We start from the raw sequence: 22,981 nt of genomic DNA on the forward strand, positions 1-22,981 counted from the left end.
ATTAAGACTTGTCTGTTATAAACAAAATTCGTTTTATTTACCCAGCTATTAGTTGCTAGGGCTGCTTTGTCGAAGTGCGAAAATGTTTTACTGTTTCGAAGGGTAACAAGAACCGTTGCTATTCAAAATCGTTTCGACAACAAGAGTGAAGATTTGCTTAACAATCTGTGAACATGCGCATGATCCATCTATACTTCTGTAGACCATAGGGTTTACAAGTCATTTGACATTTAGATTTTCCGTATTAAAAACAAATTTATTCGCCAGCATCTTATATTCTATTCACCCAATGAACGTCAACACATTCATTGTATTCGCCCCCGTGTATGTACAACATCTTATCTATAGATACGATAAAATTGGACGAATAGGAACGTAAGAATTTAGCTTTGAACCGGCATTATATGACTCTTTTACGAGGTACACTATGAACTTAGCTGCAGAAAAGAATTCGATGTTCCTTGCACGAATGGTAACGAGACAACTTATTCGCTTTGATATGCTTTGTACAAACAGGAGCGCAAGAATTGTAGCTGCTCACAGGAATCTGGTATTGCTTGTACAAATGGGAGTTATAGGATTATAGTTAAAGAAGAGTAATTTACATGACTAGGGATAAAAAGATGAAAAGTAGACTTTTCGTGTGAATTTTGTGGATTCGAGGCGTAGCCGAGACTCTTCACTTTTATCCCGAGTTGTAATGGATTTATGATGCAGAGTGCGTAAAGTAGTGCTTGAAACATGAATAGTACCAACGCACTGCTCCTAACATGAACACTACTTTGACAAACGTCGAATTTGGAGGCTTTTGTGATGAGAGCTACCGCTTAAGATTGATGGTATTGTGTGTTTGAACTCACACAACTAAAACAAGTCACCTATCTTCACGAAAGAAACGCAGTGCCTACTGTGACTTCATCAGCCTCCAAATATTTCTTATGTTCATGCTAGGAGCAGTGCGTTGATAGTACGGTTTTCGACCCACTTAGCATGTGACGGAATTTGATATTCCTTACACGAATGGTAACGTTCCTTGTACAATCGGGAGCTTTAGCCTATAAGATGCTATTCCCACGCGCAGGCGATTAGCAATGGTCTATTGAAAATTCCACACAAAAACGAGAACTTTGCTGGCGGTCATTTATTTCATTTTCAGAAAGTAATCGTAGTCCTTATCGGTACCGCTACTACATTCGGCCATTCTACTTTTATCTACTGTTACGATGCTGTAACTTTTTACAGCCTAGACCACATACAACCAACACCAATGCCGGAAATACCTGAATTACTTCTTGAATATTGTCTACCGTTTTCCCTCGTTGATGGCTTCCACAATTTCCTCTCAAGTTGGGTGAAAATAACCAAAGTCTTATTACGATCTTATCTATCCTATCAACACGTTAATACAAGTTGGAGTGGAGCTTGTTGCAGGTATATATAACGTAAATGGTTTTTTTACAGGGCCTGGTATCTATGGTACCTAATAGCCGAATGTATACATCGGAATTTATCATTTTCAAATAACTTTAGCAGCATTGGGGACAGTGGTTGTTTTTTAATTAGCCGCAATTTTGAATAAAAATTTAAAATAGCAGGTACGTTGGCGAGTTGTGTTCCATGCATCTAATATTTAAATGGATTTATTCTGTTAATGTTAAACATTCAAAATTTAATTGTGGAATTTTTGCCATTAAATAAACTTTATGCGAATATTTTTTGCACACATAATTAAAATGTAAAACCAACTAAAACAATTTCATTTAATTTGCATTTAATAAAGCATAGTAGTGGACGGACTGTTTGTACGCAAAAATTTCATTTACAATTTTTCCGGACTGTATAGTATAACCTGCTCTACCTATTATTATTCGTAAAACATTTTCAAATTGAAAATTTAGACTGACCATGTCTAACAAAAGAGTGCATTACAGTGCTGCTGTTGAAATGGTACGAAAATGGACAGGAACTTTGCTCTGCCGTCGATAACAACACTAACAACAAGTTGAAATATTTATTTTAATTTATAATTGGGATTGGGATACGTAAGTTCAACCAACCATTGAATAATTAAAATAAACAAATAAAAAATTCGGTGGAGACAAGCTGAACGAGATTACATTGATGGACCAAGAGTTTCGATGGAAATGGGGAGATTTGTAAGCTGGAATTAAATAGCCTCAATAGAACGTACACACACACTCCCCGATACATACCGCAATTCACACAAGATGTGTGTGCACGCGCGGGCGAATCCCAAGCGAAAACTCACATCGAGTGTGTATTGGGGTATTTTGAAAGATATTTTTCTGTATACGTGAGAGTGTATTGGTGAGCTATGATATGAATCGGTCGGTAGGGAAAGTAAACGGTCGAGAAGGAAAGTAACGGTTGGGAAGGAAAGCACCAACACACTCTCACTATTACAGAAAAATATCTTTCAAAATACCCCAATACACACTCGATGTGTGTTTTCGCTTGGGCTTCGCCCGCGCGTGCACACACATCTTGTGTGTATTGGGGTATGTTGAAATATACTATTTCTGTAATAGTGAGAGTGTGTTGGTAAATTCCTTCCCAACCGTTACTTTCCTTCTCGACCGTTTACTTTCCCGACCGACCGATTCATATCATAGCTCACCAATGCACTCTCATGTATTAAAATAAGATAAGTAAAATAAGAAACTCGTTACATAAGGATCATTTAATACCAGGGCGGCACTGGCAATAAGGTGAAATCGGACAAAACTATATTGGCGGCTATCTCACATAATTTTGCGCTTTTAGAATAAGATTTTGTGTACAAAATCTAGACTGATTTAGGATACTAATGTCACGTGTAGTCTTAAACTGGGAATTTACGATGTCCCAGTGAATCTTTTATGGAAGAATAGCTCATAAAGAATCTAGGATAGGTAGGCATTTTGAAATCTGTTTAAAAATACTTGAGTGATCAATTTTCTCGAAAGGTCTATCCCGAAAATCATAAATGGCTCCCCGCTCAAGTGGCATGGTGAAAACATATTTTAAAAAAAACTTTTAATTTCTAATTGTTGTATTGCTGGTCTGGTACGTGCAAGGTATATAAATATACTGAAGTTAACGCAAACCCTCAGGGAATAGCAAGAAATACGGACCCCAAGTTTCGGGTGAATATAAGATTGGTTATGTTGCAACCGTGACGTTTAACATAATAATGTTGTTGGAACTGCGTTGTTTAGTATTGAGTTTTGGCAACCTAACAAAGTAAATTTGACTTGTGTCCAACATTATAAAAATTATATTCACCCGAAAGTGAATTGAAGTGTATTGAAACCAATAGAACAAACTGAAAAATTAAAATGAAAAATCATATATTTAAATGTGTTTGTGTCAGCTTGTCAGTTTGGGGTGTGTGCGATATAATTTTTCAATGAATTTCGGATCACAATTCCTCTAGGTACTATGATGAAACCTAACTGTGCCAACACACAACGACACGAAAGTGACAGATGCGAAATTTTTCTTTTGTTCTTTGACATTAGGACATTTCGCATGTGTCACTTTTGCATCGCTGAGTGAAATGCAAAGTAAAAATAAGCCATCGGTGATTTTTAAAAGCTTTTGGTAGGCATATTAGAGGCACACATGTTTACCTCTTAAACATTTCGAAAACCTTTGCGTAAAATCTCGAAGTATTTACAAAAAACCACATGTTGATGTCGTTGGACAGGTACTATTAGTGACACCATAAACCTCACCTCTCCAGGAGTCCATAATTGTGGTTCAAGCACTACACAATAATTCTCCAGAATTCCAATTTTCATCGCTTGAATTCAATTTGAAAAAGGTCAATTAAATCAATTTGGTCATATAAAAAATCCTAAGTCTTCAGGAAACGTTCGACCTCCCAGTATGGTTATTGCGGCACTGCATTAAGTGTTTATTAGCAATTTAAGTGTAATAGACCCTTTGCAAATTTGTAGCATACATTTAGGCGTTTTTTTGATGATTTATCTGAATCAAAGTCTTTTTTTGAAAAAGTAAAACACGCAAAAATGTGTTGCTTTTAAAGAAAAAGTTGGTTTTTAGGCTATAATTGTTTTACTTTTTCAAAAAAAGATTTCAAAAGTTCTATTGCTCTTAAGGCGAATCGACAAAACGCTAGATTGTAGCCTAGATTTATGTGAAAAAAATAATATATTTTTGATGATAACTTCGTATCAGCGCCCTTTCTGGAATCGTTTTGTGTTAAAATATGTTAAAAAATGTTTGTGGTGGTGTAACCTACTACGAGAAACCGCAAAAGTTCACTTGTAAAATTGGCACAAATTCCGAGTTCTCTCACAGTAGGTTACACCACCGCAAACGTTTATCGTTGTTACTCAAGCCTTCTTGACACAAAACGATGGTCCCATCTTTTCGAAAAAGGACGCGGATACGAAGTTATCATCAAAAATATATTATTTTTTCGCACAAATTTAGGCTACAATTTAGCGTTGTGTCGATTCGTCTTAAGAGGTACTTAGCTAAAATTGTAGCCTACGTCTGTGTCTAGTATCTCATTTTTGATGATTTATTTTCATTAGAACCCTTTTCGAAAAGGGTACCACCGCAATAACGACCACGAATGTGTTAGGTTTAAATAAAAATTAGTTTCGGTTGTACCAGCTCTGAGAAAAGCGAAAAACGAAATTTTCACAAACTGCTCATTGTTCTCACAGCTGGTCAAACAATCGATGCCTCTTAAACGAATTTCCATTTGGAATTTAGTCGACTTTTTGGAATTAGTTGAATTGGGATTGGTGGGACAGATTTTCTGCTATTGTCTAATCCTTTGCAAACTACACAATTGATGATTACGATGCATCTGAATGGCATTTTTTTGCAACTGATTAATTAGTGAAGTTATTTGGATTTTTTTGTACAATATTCGCTGTTAATTAGTCAGTTCTTTTTTGTTTGATTTTTCGCTGCAACATTTTGCGTAATAATTATTTCAGTTTTGAATTTTTCATGAATGTGTACATTTCAAATTTGTTATACCACAGAGTAATTCAATTATTAGCAATATTTGAATGCGAACACTTGATGTGCGAGTTCATTTTCATTTGTTAAATATTTTCCATACGAACGAGTAAAATTGGATGCTACTAATTTGAAGTGAATTTCTTTTTTTTTGTGTGTTATTAACATGAAAATGGATTTTTTGTATGCGAATATGCAAGTGGTATAGCAACTGTTTCAATTAAATTGAAAAATTGCAAAAGATATGTTTGGCCTAGCCTGACTTGTTGGTTTGTTCAATAATTCATCGTTATTTATTTATCCGATACACTTGAATTTTATTTTGCAAACGTAGAATTTTGAATCGAACAAATTGAAAATGAATTTCGAGTTGGTTTTTTCAAGTGGAACATTCAGTTTTTTCGATAAAACCGATGAAATTTGCATAAAATTCAGTTGAATAGACATCCCACTATTACTGAATGTAATTTGCCCATTATATATTTTTGCTCATTAGTAATAACGAAACACTATTCAGCAATAGTCTAATAACAGTGAATGCAAAATTGGTTTTGAAAATGCGAGCTATTTTTTGTTTGAATGCGGTTCACTCCAGATCGATTCATAGTTTACACAAAGAGATGAATGTGGTACGAAATGGATTTTAGACGTATTTGCTATGATTGCCATAACTATACACAACGACGTACGAGAAAATATTCGCCATAACAACACCAAAAGCTACATTTTACTGTGATGGTAACTCAAAATTCGCAACCATAAGTCCGCTGCAAATTCAAAACGAAACGCACAACAACCAAATCAAAAACAGCGTTGTTTTCGGTCATCTCGCTTTATTTTCAAATAAAAATGCTTTGAATTGTTTTTTCAAATCATTGGTTCATCCATCGACTCATCGAAAATTCAAATTCTGAAGCGCACTTATGGCGTGAATTTAGAGTTAACCATCAGTTAAGTTGTCCCTTTCGGGAAAATTGAATTTTGTCGTCGACTTTCCAATGCAGCAATTCAGTGCATCAAGAATTTGATTTAAACACTGTCGTCGTAGTGTAAACTTTGTGTTTCAGGGCAAATTCAGAATTTTGGAAACTGTGGCTTTGCACAATGACATATGCGAGATTTCCAGTGCTGAATTGTGACGCTTTGAACATATAAAACCTTAAAAACATTGAAAAGTTAAATTTACAGATAGATGCTAATATGACGACTGGGTCGTTAAGACGGATAGAGGGAATATGTTGAATGATTTTGAAATTGGTTGAGAGAATAGTACATTGAATGACAAGGGGCGAAAGTAAAAAAATTCAACCGTGTGCGAGAGTTGGAGCCCGCGCCGAAGGCAAGGGCTCTAATCGCACAGGTTGAATTTTTTTACTTTTGCCCCGAGTCGTTCATACTATTTTTTTTGATACCAACATTGAAAATTGATACGTATCGCAAACATCGCAACAAAATGTTGAAATAAAAAGGCATTTAGCCAGAAAATGCGGGGGTCCAGGGGGCGGCAGCCTCCTGGTATATGAAAAATTTAATAATTTAGCCATCACAACAATAACACACACAAAAATTAAGATATAACTAACAAATCATTCAGTAACAAAAAGTATCAACTTTGTATGCTAATTTCAATAAGAACACTGGCGCACAGTGTTTTACAATTTTGATCAAAGTATTCTGCATAATATGAGCGGATTTTGTTGACAACTCGACTCATTTCTCTCATTTTCTGTGACGTCAGTCACTTTCGCTGTTCGTTCAGTTGCTTTCGCTCTTCGTTAAGTACTTTCTCCCCGTGGGATGCATTTTTTTACTTTCGCCCCTCATATGCGGGGCGAAAGTATCATTTTTCAATGTTGGTATCAAAAAAAATGTATTGAATTCTCTATCAAAAACTCAACTGTCATTCGACATATTCCCTCTATCCGTTGAAACGACCCAGTCGTCATATTAGCATCAACGTTTGAACCAAACGAATTGGTATGTTTCTTGATCGTGGAAATGAGAAATTACGAAACGTTCGACAGAAGACATAATCGCTTTTTAGTCGCATTCGGATCGATAAATTGATCGATAACTTTGAACCAGTAATTAGCATCAATCTGGAAAATTGGATGAAATCGTTGTTGTTCGTGTTGTCAAAGTTCGGGTTTACAGTTAATCGGAACAAACCTATTGTTTTTCCAACGTCAAATCGTCAAATTAGTACGTTGGTTGTGAAATAGTTATTTATGCAACCGAAGTGAAAAGTACTTTTTTAGGCTCTAGATGTGTAATTATGACACGAGTAATACACATCGTGAGCCTAATTAAGTACTTTGCATCGAGTTGCATACAACGTTTTATGCCACGGAGGCATCTAAAGTTAGTAAATTTTGCATATTATAATGATGAGTGGCATAAAATGTAATAATTTCGGTGATTTAATTCAGATTAAAATATTGGTTAGTCACCAAAATGATGAAAAATGTGTTATGACCAATCATGTAAACAAGTAACAATATTGTCGTTTGGTGTGATGTGAGTTCCAAAGGAGGTGTCCAGTACGCATGTGGAAATTTTGTTTTCTTCCCGGTATCCGTGTCAAATTTCCCGGTATCTAAAATCATAAATTTGATTTTTCGCCACATATTTTTCCCGATTTTTTCGATTTCCCGGTATCTAAAGAATTTTTCTGAAAACTTCCCGGTGTCCAGGATACCGTGGATAGCGTGAATTTCCACACGCGGTCCAGTAATAAGAAAATGTCGTCTGAAAGCAACCACTTTTGAGGATCTTTACGGTAACACCATTCGTCAGATGTAGGTCACATTCCTATTAAATTTTGTATACCTCACCTCCGGCTAGAATATACAAACTCTACACTTGCTGAAAAGACAGTTCCCGAAGTGAGTTCGCTTTTATCACATATCATGTAATGAATTACTTACGCCGCATACAATGTAATCTAGTATTTTTGCATCATGCCAAAACGACGATTATTAAGTGTCCACCCCACTCAACAAAAAGTACTCCGTGAGAGAGCAGTTAGAGAGCGAGCTGTCAAAACAACAAAGAAAAAATTGAAAAAATTCACGGAGTACTTTTTTCGTAAGATGAAACTAAGCATTAGGTTTAGAAATTTTGAACAATTTTTATAGTTTTCAAGAATTTTACTTCTTCAAATTCCTAAACATTCTAGGACATGTATCAAGAACATAAATTGAAAAGAATAATATTTCACCTCAGAGGGATGAAAGTAGCATAGCCCATTTTTGGAATTCAATTCCGTAAAATTCTTACAATTTTTTTTAACAGAATTTTAGAATCGAACATCGATTGTTACCCTAGGCAAATAAACTTTTGTTTTCTAACTGTGTGTATGAGTAACCATTGTGTGCCTAAAAAACCAATTTTCACACATCATTTACCTGATTCAGCTGATATTATAGCCAATATCTCGGTGATAATTCCCAAGGTTGTATATTAAACCTATTAAACCTTGATAAGTCCGTTGCAACTTATTTTCGTCTTTTTTACATTTCAGTTTGAAAAAGAATGGAATGAAAATAATTATTTAGTTTTCTTTTTTATCGCAGTTGTATTCATACAAGCGACACCGTCATACTGCAAATAAGAATGTGTTAGGAGATGCACATTCCGTTGTGAATACGTCCATTTATTATACCAAAAATATGCGACACATTTGTCTGAGAATGGTATCCATATCCATACGAGTACAACGTATGTATCGAACAATATTTCGAGTAATGGCTTAATAAAGCTTTATGATCAATTATTCCGAAAGAGATATAACATTTTCCAGTAATCATAGCGTTATAATAACAGCGAAATGACCTTTTCTGTGCACCTATCGTAATTATGGATCGCACAAAAACCACTCACAGTGGAAATGTGACGCAAGTATCCACTTAAAAAAGAACTTATATCGGTGGGGTGACGCTTACAGCTTCGACACGCCCAAACAAATACTGCACAAATGGCAGGTGATGAGGATATAGTGTAAACAACTGATCCAAAAAGTTGGTTGATAAAAATGAGTTATTGTTTCATTGTTTCTTCAACATTTTACTATTTTACTTTAAGGGTAGTAGTAGCAAAGCGGGAAAAGTCAAAAATTTCGTGTAAAAAGTCAAAAAGTTCATCAGTCCAACGGATTTTTTCCACATTTTTAGTGGGTTAGAACTTGCGTCACTGCCCTTCCCTAACATAGGGTTATGATTCGTAACCCTGACTGTGTTGGCTGTGTTTGTTTCCGTTATACTATCGTATTCCATTAAATAATGGCTGAGCTTTAAACGTAATGTTTTCGCAAAAAAGTGGAGACAATGCATTCGATGTTGTTGCATTAAAATTTTACTTTATTCTTGAGCTTTTTTCACCGTAGGTGGCCCATTAACGTTGTGATTTATTACAATTTTTCACAAAACAATTCAATTCAACACAAGCGAGTCCATTGTCATTAATTTTCGAAAATGTTTACCCTACAAAAATATTGAAAAGTTTTTGGCAAAAATTACTTTAGCAGAATTACCATAAATCACAGGGAAGAATAGGTGGGAAAAATGCAAAGCAGAGTGAAGCATTGTTGATTTGTTCCATCGAAAACGAGAGAAAAGTTTTAACTAAACTTTTAATACTTTGAACTTTGACCAGAATTGGTTAAGGAAACTTCCCCCCGGTCATAATGTACATTGCCAAGTAAAATTATTCGTAAAATACCAATTACGAAAGGGCGAAAACAAATCATTATCGATGACAATTGGTTTGCCGGATTGCATTTAGGCGGAAAAAGTATGAGAAATTTTGCATTGGGATCGACAATTATGCTGCGTCTTCCATTGTAATTCAATTCACGCCGTAAATGCGTGAAATGTATTTTTCGGTTCACTTTTTCATAGACTCGTTCACTTGAAATTCAAATTTTAGGCACACTTACGGCGTGAATATTCACCACAGGCTAAACAATGGAAAAGGCAGAATGTGATACACATGTTCCTTCAATTTCGCCGCAGGCGTACCAACTACCAACTTATCATTTCCCTGGATTTTATAAATAAAGTTAAGGGTTGCCAAATTTGGCACCTATTGTGGCAAATATTTTCGCATATCGTTGTGTGCAGGGGCAGTTAGATTTATTAATGAAAATTTTTTAAATCTCAAGTGTCAAGTCAGCACTGGAAACCTGGCATACGTCGTTAGTTGAAGGCATAGTTTCCGCCACACTGAACTCATACCACACAACAAATTTGCACTACATCACGACAGAGTAAGGTTTTTTCGACTGTGTTTTAATCAAATTTTTACTGACCCTACACACAATAATTTATACATCGACATAAATTTGGCAGACATTTCTTTTGTTTTCATTATTATGAAATGTCAAATATCCATTTGCTACCAAATTTCATGGATTGATTCATTTCAATCATAACGAAAATTGGTAGAAAATGCATGTTTTCATAACAATGGGACAAGAGTTGAAAACAAAAGAGATGTCTGTCGATTTTATGTCGCTATGTAAATCAGCAGTAGTTTTGCATTGACGTGATCGATAATTATTATGCAAAATGCAAACTTGATCGTGATTTTTCGGCCCTATTTAACCGATTCTTTTGAAGCAATACATTGTGTCAATGTATCAATTACCTAGAGTTCGGAGTGAGACGAATTATAACTTGCCTTGGGGTCTTGTCAAAATATTTCTATTACTAATACACTCTATTAAAGGTTTACACCAATGGAAAACTACATCTGTCGTCGGAAAAATTTGACTTTCAATGCAAATTAATGCGAAACACATTGACGTTCGCTGGTAAATCAATAGATATTCAGCTTAACAAATGTTTTTCACACTACAAGCAGCTGTATTTTTTGTATGGATAGATTGAAAACGAATTCTAATTTTATTTATTCAGCTTGCTTTAGAACTCGATTCTAAACTATCTTGTGTTGATATTACATAAATTTCCATGCAATTAAAAATTTGTTTATTTATTTAGTTTTTCTTTTTTTTAATATCCTTACTATAGGAGAATGGAGTTTAGAAACTAAAGGGTAAAATCTAACAAAATTTAGTACTTTTCTTTATAAAAAAAACTGCTGTCACTGAATTATTTTTTCATGAACAAACTTCACTGCTGTGACATTATATGGGAATGAATCAATGTGAAGTTGTTACATAAAAAAATAGTCCAGTGAGATTGAAGTACTATAAAAAAATGTGGCGCCTGCCTCTACAAGCCAACCGTCTAAGCGAATACATATTGAGCCAACATTTCAATTATTTACGGTTTCGCACAAGCGATTACTGTTAACTGCATGACAGTCTCCCAACTTACTAATAACAAACTGTCAATCTCTCAATTTTCTGTTTCCTGAAGGATTTTTTTAATATTTCCGATTTCCGAAATGACTTAAGAGCGCTTACCCCTTGGCAATTTTCTAGCCTACATTTGTACGCAAAAATATTCGTTTTTTGATGATTTCTCTGAACCAACATCTTTTTCTGAAAAGTAAAACCATTAAAGCATGCAAAAATGTGTTACTTTTAAGGGAAAAATTGGTTTGTGGTCGATAACTTAACCCACTTGGAGAAACATTTGCAAAATGTGTTAATTACGCATTTTGCAATGTTTTCTCCCAGTAGGTCAAGTTTTGACTCACAAACCCAATTTTTCCTTTAAAAGTAACACATTTTTGCATGCTTTAATGTATTTACTTAAAACAAAATTGGTTTGGAGAAATCACCAAAAAACGAATATTTTTGTGCACAAATGTAGACAAGAAATTTACCAAGGGGTGAGCGCTCTTGTCCGATGTAATGCTTTCCATTCACTTGATATGAACGTATAATACACGTCTTCTATTAGCTACCAATACAACCATGCACGTTTTGAACAACCCCATGTATGAGGTATGTCACAGCTAGCTAGTAACCATAACCCGTTTGTTCGACCACACGCTTTATGTGATTTCCTAACCATGCCTGTAGGTTTCAGTCAAGGTTGTATAATGCCCCAGTAATCGACGTAACCTCCTCATATTCAACCTTGGTTTTAGCAAGCATTTTTATAGGATTTCTTCTGGTGCTAGTAATATTTCCGCCTAAATCTAGACGCAGAATTCATAGTGAATAAGATGCGTCATGGACGTTATTTTTCTGTTGAGGGCACCAAATATACATTGAAGAAACGCTACCACTGAGCCAACCCGTTCCACTGCATTTATGTTGGTTTAGTATATATTTCCTCCAACGGAATATCTGGTAGGAAACATTTTCGGCGTTTGATGCAAATTAATGCGACACGTTGACGTCGACTGGTAAATCAATAGAAATTTTAGCTTAACAAATGTTTTTCAAACAACAAGCAGATGTCGTTTTGTATGGGTAGATTTGAAACGAATTTTAATTTTATTTATTCAGCTTGCTTCAGAACTCGATTCTAAACTATCTTGTGTTGATATTTCATAAATTTCCATGCATTTAAAAGTTTGTTTATTTATTTGCAAATATTTTATATTCGCTGTACAATAGCACTGTCAAGCGCCGTTTAGCTTCGGTGCTTGAGAGCAAAGTATATAAACATACTGAAGGTAATGCAAATCCACAAAAACTCACGGAACCCTACTTTCGGGTGAATATAATTTTTACCATGCTGGCCACTAGTTAAATTCACATTGTTAGGTTGCATCCCGAGGGGTAACCGACTGGCCAAAATGGTGGCAAATCAATTTCTAATTCCTTTCAATTCCGTTTAATTACCTCAATTACCGGACCAACTCGTCTAATTGCCGGATTCGCTCTATTTCCTTTCAATTCCTTTCAATTCCTTTCAATTCTGTTCAATTCCGTTCAATTCCTTTCAATTTCCTTTCAATACCCTTTCAATTTCTAAAGGTACTTCCTGTCAATTCCTTTTAATAGACCGTGTGCAGTATAAATAATTTATTTTTAATTGATGTAGATTATTATTCTGTAGAACAAAAGTGTAAACAGAATATCTGAAAAATGTCTGCTTCATTTTATATCTCACTTTAAAAGCTGTAATTTGAAAGAGACTAAAAGGATATGCGAACCATTCTAATTCATTCTAATTGGATTTTTACTAAGATTCTAATAAGTGGGATGGCATCGGGATGGCAACAATATTTTTCAATAATTTCTATAAAAAAATTTAAATATTTGTTTCAATGGTTTTCATGGTAAAACTTCTTTTTATTGAAATATGAAACTTTTTTCTCAAAATCGCACACGGTCTATTGCTCTTAATTCCTTTTATTTCTTTAATTAACGGATTAACACCACTACTTGCCGGATTCGCCCTTCAATTCCTATAATTCCAATCAATTCCTTCAATTCCACGAATTTGAATTTTCGAAATAATTGCTCGATATTTCCAAATACAGCCAAGGACAGTCAAAAAAGTGCATTTTTATGATTTTCGTTTTTATCGATTTTAGCTGTTTTAACAATACAAATTACAATGGCAAAACAGCTGAAATCGATGAAACACGTATAGAATAAAAATGCACTTTTTTGACTGTCTCAGGCTGTAGATATAAATTTAAAGTCAAAGTTAAACCCTTGAGCATTTTGGAAAAAGAATCGTCAGACTATATCAAGATAAAATTTGGAACAACTATGTTGTCCTACATTTGTGACTCATTTTGTTAGAATCTTTAATTTTTACTCATACTTTTAGAAGAGATTTTTCAATTTCAATTTACATTATACCGTCCAATTGACTGCAGTTTTGTTTAAAATGATTTCACATCGCACATCATTGTTTATTTTAGATAAATAGTACTTTTCGTACAAAGCCAGGAAATGGCGAAAAACTTTTGTGCCGACAACTGAAATATGACATATTTTGCCATGATTTTTCATTAGGAAATGTCAGTTTTTCCCGAACTATATATCGTGCAGAATTTACGTATATGTTGTGGACGGTATATTTTAGGCAATTTCGCGGATTGTAGCGCGAACGAAGTGAGGGCGACACGCGAAAGTGCCTAAAATAAACCGTCCACAACAGATGCGTATACAACTTTTCATGCTGAGGGTCTAAGTTACGAGAAACATTCCGTAATTTATGCCCAAGGCATGAAAAAAACTTCATTTCTTGACGATTTATGGTGCGGGAAAGAAATTACATGAATTTTTCCATGACTATACGATTGATTAATATGGTGAATGTGAAGTGTGTCTGTTTTCAAGTAAATTTCTGTGTTTTGTCTATTTCAGTTGTCCGATGCACAAAACGTTGTTCGTACCTCGACAGGAAATGGATTTGTTCAGCACACGTCAGCAAAAGCCAAAGCACTCAATTTTTTGTTTCGTTCAAGTGATCGACATCGTAAGATTTTAGGCTTTTGAAAAGTTGATGTCGGTGATGCCTTTTTTTGTAAATTTGGTTTGAAACTAGAGCATTTCGCATCGGCAATGCCCCAGCCTAACATTCCCCCGATGAATATTCACTTGTTTGTTGCGGCTCAAACTCTTCCGTATCTGATTCACAAGAATCGTCCGAAGAAGAATCCTTCAGTGTGCATATTTTGAACATAAAAGGACGTTGGACCAGTTCTAAAATGGAACTGATCAACACTGTACACTGTTATTTATTGTGCGGGAGCTTTTAAAATTAAAACAAAAAGGAAATAATGTGGTTTTGCATTCGCTGGTCCTTCTTTCCGATTATCACACTTATCAGCATTTACTCTTATTTACTTTCAATTCCTTACAATTCCACATATTTACAGTCAATTCCGATCAATTACTGCCATTTCCAATCAATTCCAGTCAATTCCGGTCAATTCCAATTATTTACCGGATACTCCGGCAATTCCTTTGAGGGTGTGTAGTCAATTACCCGAGTCGGTTACCCCTCGTTGCATCCTTATACTCAACACAAAACATTATATGCAGCAAAGTATATAAACACTGAAGGTAATGCAAATCCACAGCTACACACGGATCCAAACTTTCAGGTGAATTTTAGCTCCTTCATGTTGCACACTATTGAATTCGTTTGCGTCAAGTTGCATCTAGTGGTGAATTTCGAACGATTTGGCGACGTTATGTTTCACACATATATAAAATTTGTTTGCGTCAAGTTGTATTTAGTGGTGAATTGGAAGTATTTAGGGCCGTCATGTTGCACAAGTCTAAGTTAGACAACATACGAAAATGAATTCACCTGAAAGTTTGGAACCGTAATTTCTCTGATCCGCTGAGGGTCAGCATTACCTTCAGTGTTTATATACTTTGCATTAACCCCCTGAAAATCTGTGCCTTTACATACGTATTAAACACAAACTAAGCGAGCTAACCTTAATATATATCAATATATATTGAAGTAGTAGAATTTGTCTTACAACTTTAGTTTTTTATGTTTGGAGAATACCATTGCGGGCCGTAATAAGCAAAGTATATATATTTACGTGTTACGGCATGTTTCATTTTCATTTACATTGCCTAATCACGTAAAGCATTGTACTTATATTATAATATATTATTACCTTGGTAATAAGAGGCTCTAGTACTATGCGCAGCCACCCCAAAGTTTAAAATAGCACATGCTTGGGAACTAGGAGTACTGTCATATATTTGCATTTTTCAATATCAACGCTTTGTCTGTATTTTATCAATATATACAAAACAAACAAATATAAATTACCGGTGACAAAAAAAAACCTTTTGAAAGGCTTTCATACCACATCTACGTATTCAAATTTCAAGAAAATATTAACTGTTGAAGCGGCGTAAAACAAACCAAATGTAATTAAAACGTTCGTATGAAGAAGCTAATATTTGCTAAGTGTGTTTTGGAGCTCTGAAGAAAAACCGCCCAAAATGTCAAACTTATTTTTTTTAACGGTTTTTAACAAGCTGAAAACGAACGAAAGCATCCATAGAGCCATAACCTCAACGCTTTTGCGAACAATTTATCTACAATAATTTTTTGGATATGGCTCTATGGATGACTCTTTGACAGCTTAAATTACCTATGGAACAGACCTATTGGAGTGTTCACGAAGAGCGATTTCTGACCAGTTAATTTTAACTAATCTGTGAGTCATACATCAAAATGAGGGGAATTCAAAGAAATTTAAACTGGGCTTACTCTAAATGTGTTTTATTAATTCAAGCATTTTCAACAACTGACCCACAGATCAGTTAAATTTAACTGGTTTTCGCTCTCTATGAACATTGAATGTTTCACACTGCCGTAATTTGCATGAGGGAACGAGAAATGTTACGAAAAGCAGCGCAGGTTAACAAAAATTCTTTCTTTAATTGTCGCTCTCCTTCACAAGCTTTTGACAGCTACGACTGATTTACCCTGATTTACCCTCACAAAACACTTTATTATGATCAAAGACATAGGCAGTTAAAATTAAGTGCAAGTCTACGATTAGCCTACGATTTATCAATTACAGGTTACTTGGAAGAGATATTATATCCTTGTTCCTGGTAAGAAGGCAGTTCAATAAACAACGCAAGAATGTCGGGTAAAAACAGGCCTACGTTAAGAGGCACCGGTACTTCACTAAAATTGTAGCCTACATTTGTGTGCCTCATAATTCATTTTTGATGATAATATCTTTCCATCATTTCATCAGTTTAACGAAAATTTCATTAACTGTTCACGTTTTTCAGAGGATTTTTCAAAAAGGATTCTGATGGAAAGATATCATCAAAAGTAAACTAAAATCCAGGATTTAAAAACCGCCTAAATGTATGCTTTTCACCAAATCACCGCCGCTTAGGTTTGGTTTCACTGTAAGAACGTTCATTAGAAAATGACATAAACATTCCAGAATTACGTTCTCAAAATCATTTTGAATTTTCGTTTCAATGTGATACCGTTAAGTCATACAAAGCTAATTCATATGGATATGAGAATTACTCTACTGTTATGAAAATTTTGGTATGGAAAAACAAATATTTTGATATAAAAGTTGCAAAGAATGTCTGTGTCTATATCATTTACAGTTGAATAGTACGAAGCGTGAGATCTTTCAAGGAGTGTTGCGATGATCTGGCTCATTTTTTTGTCACTCTTTCTTCGGGCAACGACTGCTCAAAACCACGCTCACAGAAACGTTCGCATCCACAGCGAGTCTCGCAGCAGCTCTCACAGCAGCTCTCACAGCAGCTCTCGCAGCAGCTCTCACATCCACTCTCACATCCACTCTCACAGCAGCTCTAGCCACTCTAACAGCCGCGCTCACAGCCACGGTGACAAGCCGAATCACATGGCTAAGTAAGTTTCTATTTTTATTTTATATTTAATCGATATTGGTGTTGAAAATTTGCTTCTCTTCGATAAAGATTGCCACCCTGCTCAGCTTCAAAAATGAATATGAGTGAAAGGTGATTTAAAGTTAATAAAGTGATCCCAAATTCGAATCGAACTGTCCGGCTGCTTTCTCTTTTTATTGTTTCTAATGTATTGTAACTGATATTTTTCGAACTCTATCATTTAAAGTGTTCTATTTGCAGAGGATATGCTAATATAAAGGTTCCGTTCCGTTCCTATTGAGACATCAGGAAGGACACTCGATTTCGATTCAATTTGTTTTTTAAATTTTCCAACTTTTATTGAACTCATAAAAAGGGCAGTTTTGCATTAAGGGGTTTTTCTTGTACACGCGCACAATGTTTATCGAAGTAGTAGCATTTATGCAACAAGTGGCGAAATCGGATTGATTTTGCAACTAAAATATCACGTCGTCGTGTGCCAAAAAGAAACGAATTTCACAATGTGTCGCATATAACGTTTTATGCAACCAGCTGCGAAAAGTGAACTATTAAAGCAATACCCAAAAATAAATTAAGCAAACTTACTTGAAGATGATCAGGTAACCTGCTCACTGCGAATCAAAGTAATATAAATAGCCGAATGGTTAGAAGTGTGGTTGGTTTTACGTTTATTTTACTTTTAGTTTAAAGGTTCAAAAAGAGTGATAAAAGTGAAATTTGAGTGATAAAACGATACTTCATTCACACTTGCAGCGCCGCGTCGGTATAGAAAATAAGTATACAATAACTTGTTAATATAAACAAAAGTGATATGGTCCAACAAAGTCCAAAATTTAAGGAGTTTTGAGAGTTCGTTGAGACATGTTTAAATTTTGTGCCAACATATCATAGACTGGAAACACTTAATTCACGCCGTAAGTGTGCCTAAAATTTGAATTTTAAGTGAACGATTCGATGAAAAATTGAACCAAAAATACATTTCAACGGTTCCTTGTATGAAAATGACGCTGCGTTAGAAAGACTTGCGTGAGAAAGATTTTGAATTTCGACCGCACTTACGACGTGAATTGACTGGAAACATCAATGACTTTTGAAGCTTTTAAAAATCTGTTAAATGCGTTTATTTTAGAATGAACCGACTGTAAATGTTAAATCCCAAACTAATTGTCATCCCTAATGACAACTATCACTGACAAGCTAATTCTTCTCGATCAAAATCTGTCGTTAGGAATAAAACTTCACAGTTTTGACCGGATTAACCAACCCCCAAAAGTTAAAGTCAGTGAATGAAATAGAATTATTTTAGTTTTAATCTAAATACGGTAGAGCAAGTGAACAATAGAATATGCAATTTTGCGGGATGAGCGCCATCTACGGATGAGTGACGATATCAGTTGATCATGTGGTTGTATTTATCGAGTCGATAATATCGACCTTTCTCTTTCACATAAACTGCTACGCAAATGAGTGATAAGATAAAAATCCTATACATCTCAGGGGGATTGAGGTCGGGGTTTCTGTTTGGAAGCTAGAACTACTTACCATGCCAACTCTTCCCCTTAATTGAACCGAGCATTGTAATGATAAGATATTAAGCCAAACCAATACCATCTCTAGCAAACAAAGTACTTTTATTAAGGTGGTGAAATTTGCATGTCAATTACAACGTAGTCAGTCAAAATGTAGAATAGCGTTTATAGAATACAAAAAAATAATGTGTGAATTTAACAGAGAGAAGTGAGAGTTTGTTTGCTAGAGAGAGTATTGGCCAAACCTAACATTCGAACTCTTTGTCTTCAATATTGTAATTAGCATATTAGTTACATTGTTAAACAGTTGTAATATTCAGACGCACGTAAAAATTAAAATTTATTTCAACAAAGCCAATGCCGACTTATGCAACGTAATTACAACCAGGCCGCTCAAAAGTCTCAATTTCTGGCAGAAACCGAAAGTACTGTAAAGCTGGTTCAACGTCATGATGTCTGTCAATAAATTAAATTTTCAAAGAACTTTTAAAAGAAGATCCGAATTTTAGATCGGAAATAATTTCTTCATACAAAACCCTACTCCTGCAGCTGCAGCCATCGACTTTAATCGTACTACAACACTTTTAATGGCTGAGCAGATATACTGTGCAAATAGTGAAGAAGGAAAATGCAGACGCGATACTCTCAAGCGACTATCATCTTGCATACCTAATGAGAAACGGTGCAGCACAATACCAATTGAAAAACTCCCAAAAGATAAACGGTAAACCATTTTGAAAATTTATAACAGAGGTTATGGCTAACCTCATGACATTGAAACAGATTTCGTACCATCACTGGAGCTTGGAACAACTTAAAAAATCCAAAGTGGGGAAAATCGTTCACTCCATATGGCCATTTACGACCCACCAATTTCGCCGACGGTATTTGGGAAATGAGAAAGTCCGTCACAGGGGAAGATTTACCTGGGGCAAGAGTGGCAACAAATGCAATCGATAATGATCCATTCACATGTACTCCCGAATTCCCGGCCAATTTTGGTTCAGTTATGTTTGGCCAATTAATGGCACACGATCATGGAATGAGACAAATGTACCAGTCAAGTGCGAATGACGACGATACACCAGGTGGGCTAACATTTAACGAACTCTTTTATTGAATTTACAGTAGACGGAGGTCCAACCAGAACTTGCTGTAATGAAGATTACTCTGCGGCATTATCGCCACAACCATTTGCATGTCACGCAATAGATTATCCAGAAAACGATCCGTTTTTGAAGGTGGCTTCGGAAAACTGCAACAACATTGGATGCATGAATTACATTCGTTCGCAAGCGACATTCTCAAATGATTGCAATCTTGATTCATTACAAGCAGTAAGTGAAATGATGATTGATCGTTATTTAGTTATGGTGTTTAGTTTTCTCTATCGCACACCTAAAAAAAATCAGGTATGGATGGTAGAGTGGTTCATCTTTACACCGTCAAGCAAAAATGCTTCGAGTGGTAGCTGCTGCCAAATAGAGGACTATTTTATATAAAAAATGTGTACAAACTCTTAACAGTGCCAAACTTTGGTTGCTACAATGTCCAGTTTCAGAACTCTATTTAGAGTACCACTCGTTGCGTCACGACTGGAGCCCGTTCACTTCCGTAGCAATAAGCACTTAATCTAATTAAAAAGTGGATGTGGAATGAAACTCTGCACTTAAGCATTCTGTTGTACTTACCCACATATCGAGGGCAACATAACGTTAACAAACTGCTTGTACCCTAATTTAACTTCTGAAACATGAACTGCTCCTAACCTGCCGTCATACTGATTTTATCTCTTTCTTTATTCATACAGGTAAATCAGGTTTCTCATTACTTGGATTTGTCTCCAGGTGAGTAGAAAATGACAACAAAATTTAAAATTATCCGAAATTTAACAAGAAGGAAGAAAGACTTCGGAGCCTGGATCCACTAATTTTTCGAATTAATTTTCTAAACAAAACTTTTTCCGTTTTCAAGTTTATGGAAATACTGAGGAGATTGCCAGTGAGTTAAGAACCTTTAAATATGGCCTACTGAAAAACAATAAAAACAAAGTGTTGCCGGAAACTTGCGACGATCCTACCATAGATTGCTACCTTACCGGTTAGTCATTAGTTTTATCCAAGGTTCTTGAAGACCAGGTTGAGACACTTACGAAGGCGGTAAGACGCTAATTTTGACAAATAGGCAAATTTCGTTAAACACACTCATTACAGATTATGTAAAATGTCAATTTGATAAAAATATATAGGTTTCTTCCAAGGCCGTTCAAAATATCAATCGTCATCCACAGAGAAGCCAACACAACCTCACTTTGAAGTTTTAACAAACAAATTTGTTTAAGTTGCGGTTATGATTGCTTCTGTGGATGACGCTCGGTTGTTTACGGCCTGTCAAAAATCGTTTTTACCGTACGATGGAAGAAACCTATTTTTTTAAGTTTTCTTCAATAATCTGCAATGAGTGTGTTTAACGAAATAATTTCGTCGAAATTTGTCTATTTGTCAAAATTTGCATCTCACCGCCTTCGTTAGTGCTTAACTTGGTCTTTCAGAACCTTCGTTTTATTATATCGATGTTATGACAACATGACAATGAATGATTCGGTGTTAGGTGACTTCAGAGGAACTGCTATGTATTTTCTTGGCATTTTACAATCAATGTACCATCGCTTCCATAATGTAGTTGCACCGCAATTAAATACTCTATATCCTAAATGGGATGATGAACGACTCTACCAGGAAACGAGACGGATTGTAATTGCTTGTTATCAAAATCACGCTATTGATTGGCTACGCGTTTTTGCCGGTATGTTTAATGATCTCTCGAACCGTTCCGTCATCATTAACTGACTTATATTTAAATTGAAGGTAAGAACGAGACCATGAAGTTTCGTCCAGTCGGAAATAATTATGTGGGAAGATACAATGAGAAGGTTGATGCCAGCTCAACGGTAGAGTTTAGCCATTGTGTGTTCAGAGTGTATCATTCAAATCTTGCCGATAAAGTTCATTTTATGGATGCTAATAACACAATCATCAAAACCATCAACCTTGAAGATAACGATGTCGGCTTGAAACCTTTGGAGACTCACTACAATGTCATCGCTCAGGGAATGTTTGGTACTGGTGCTGGCCATGCATCTTTTACGCCTACAGTTAGTATAGTGGAAACTTGGAAAAGTTTCAGTCATCTTGTTATTGCAGTCAACGGATGAGACTATTCTTCCACTTTAGGTTCGCAACAAAATGTTTAACAACGACAACGAATGTCATCTTGGGCTCGATCTAATTTCGACTGATCTTTTGATTGGACGCGACCTCGGCTTGCAACCGTTCTACGTTTACTTTGAACAATGTACAGGAAAGAAGGTTACGTCGTGGGACGACTTAAATACATTACCCGCAAAAGCTCTTGCAGATTTGAAGAACGTATACAAAAGTGTGTTTGATGTAGACGCTTTTGCAGGTCTAGCGTTGGAGGAAAAATGTGGTTCGTATTTGGGAACTGTTGGTAAATGTCTGGTGGTAAAACAATATGAACGAACAATATCAGGTAATGCGGTGGTTGTCTCTTATCCAGCAGAATTACAAACGGTTTTAATCTATGTTTCAGGCGATAGATTCTTTTATTCACTATCTGGCGGAGCCTATCCCTTTACAAGAAGTGAGTGTTTGGACAAAAATTTTTTTTTTCTATTTTAATTCAAAATATTTCCTGTCTTTTATTGATGTGCCTTCTCATTTACAGACCAACTTGATACGATTTATAAATTTTCGTTTGCAAACCTTATATGTACTGTTACTGAACTCGAGAAAGTACCAGCCAGTGCTTTCGAATTTCCAACTATCAAAAATCCGATGGTCGCATGTCAACGGGGCATAGACTTAAGTGCGTGGAGAGGACTTAGTTAGAATATTAGAAAAATATTGAATTATTTTCGTGTTTTTTTTTAATTTGATTTAAATGTAATAAAGAGTTAATTCAATAAATTTCAATTAAGCTACTCCTTTGTAATCGACCGGTGGTACAAAACTTTATTTTACCTGGAAGTTAGCTCTGTATTTTGTACGGTGTGACTATTCGGACGCGCGGCCGAATAGTGAATGTCATTAAGATTGACTATTCGGACGCGCGTCCGAATAGTCAATTTCACTAGAATTGACTATTCGGGCGCGCGTCCGAA

At 35.5% G+C, this 22,981-nt stretch overlaps 1 protein-coding gene across 1 annotated transcript; it reads left to right on the top strand.

Annotated features, from left to right (window-relative positions):
• The first annotated feature begins 17,004 nt into the window (after positions 1–17,004).
• LOC119078181 (peroxidase-like) lies at positions 17,005–22,796 on the top strand. The gene is made up of 12 exons (XM_037185655.1): positions 17,005–17,270; positions 19,153–19,252; positions 19,308–19,522; positions 19,582–19,862; positions 19,927–20,135; positions 20,609–20,645; positions 20,773–20,898; positions 21,409–21,603; positions 21,666–21,952; positions 22,032–22,350; positions 22,411–22,461; positions 22,546–22,796. The coding sequence occupies exons 1-12, from the start codon at positions 17,041–17,043 to the stop codon at positions 22,707–22,709; spliced, it is 2,214 nt and encodes a 737-aa protein (XP_037041550.1). The 5' UTR covers positions 17,005–17,040; the 3' UTR covers positions 22,710–22,796.
• The last annotated feature ends 185 nt before the right edge of the window (positions 22,797–22,981 follow it).

This window comes from Bradysia coprophila, unplaced genomic scaffold, assembly GCF_014529535.1.
Source record: "Bradysia coprophila strain Holo2 unplaced genomic scaffold, BU_Bcop_v1 contig_24, whole genome shotgun sequence".
Taxonomy (NCBI): Eukaryota; Metazoa; Arthropoda; class Insecta; order Diptera; family Sciaridae; genus Bradysia; species Bradysia coprophila.

Coding starts and splice junctions, on each gene's coding strand:
- LOC119078181 (XM_037185655.1), top strand. CDS start 17,041: ATGATCTGGCTCATTTTTTTGTCACTCTTTCTTCGGGCAACGACTGCT. Junction 20,899..21,408: donor CATAGATTGCTACCTTACCG/GTTAGTCATTAG, acceptor ATTCGGTGTTAG/GTGACTTCAGAGGAACTGCT. Junction 21,604..21,665: donor TTGGCTACGCGTTTTTGCCG/GTATGTTTAATG, acceptor TTTAAATTGAAG/GTAAGAACGAGACCATGAAG.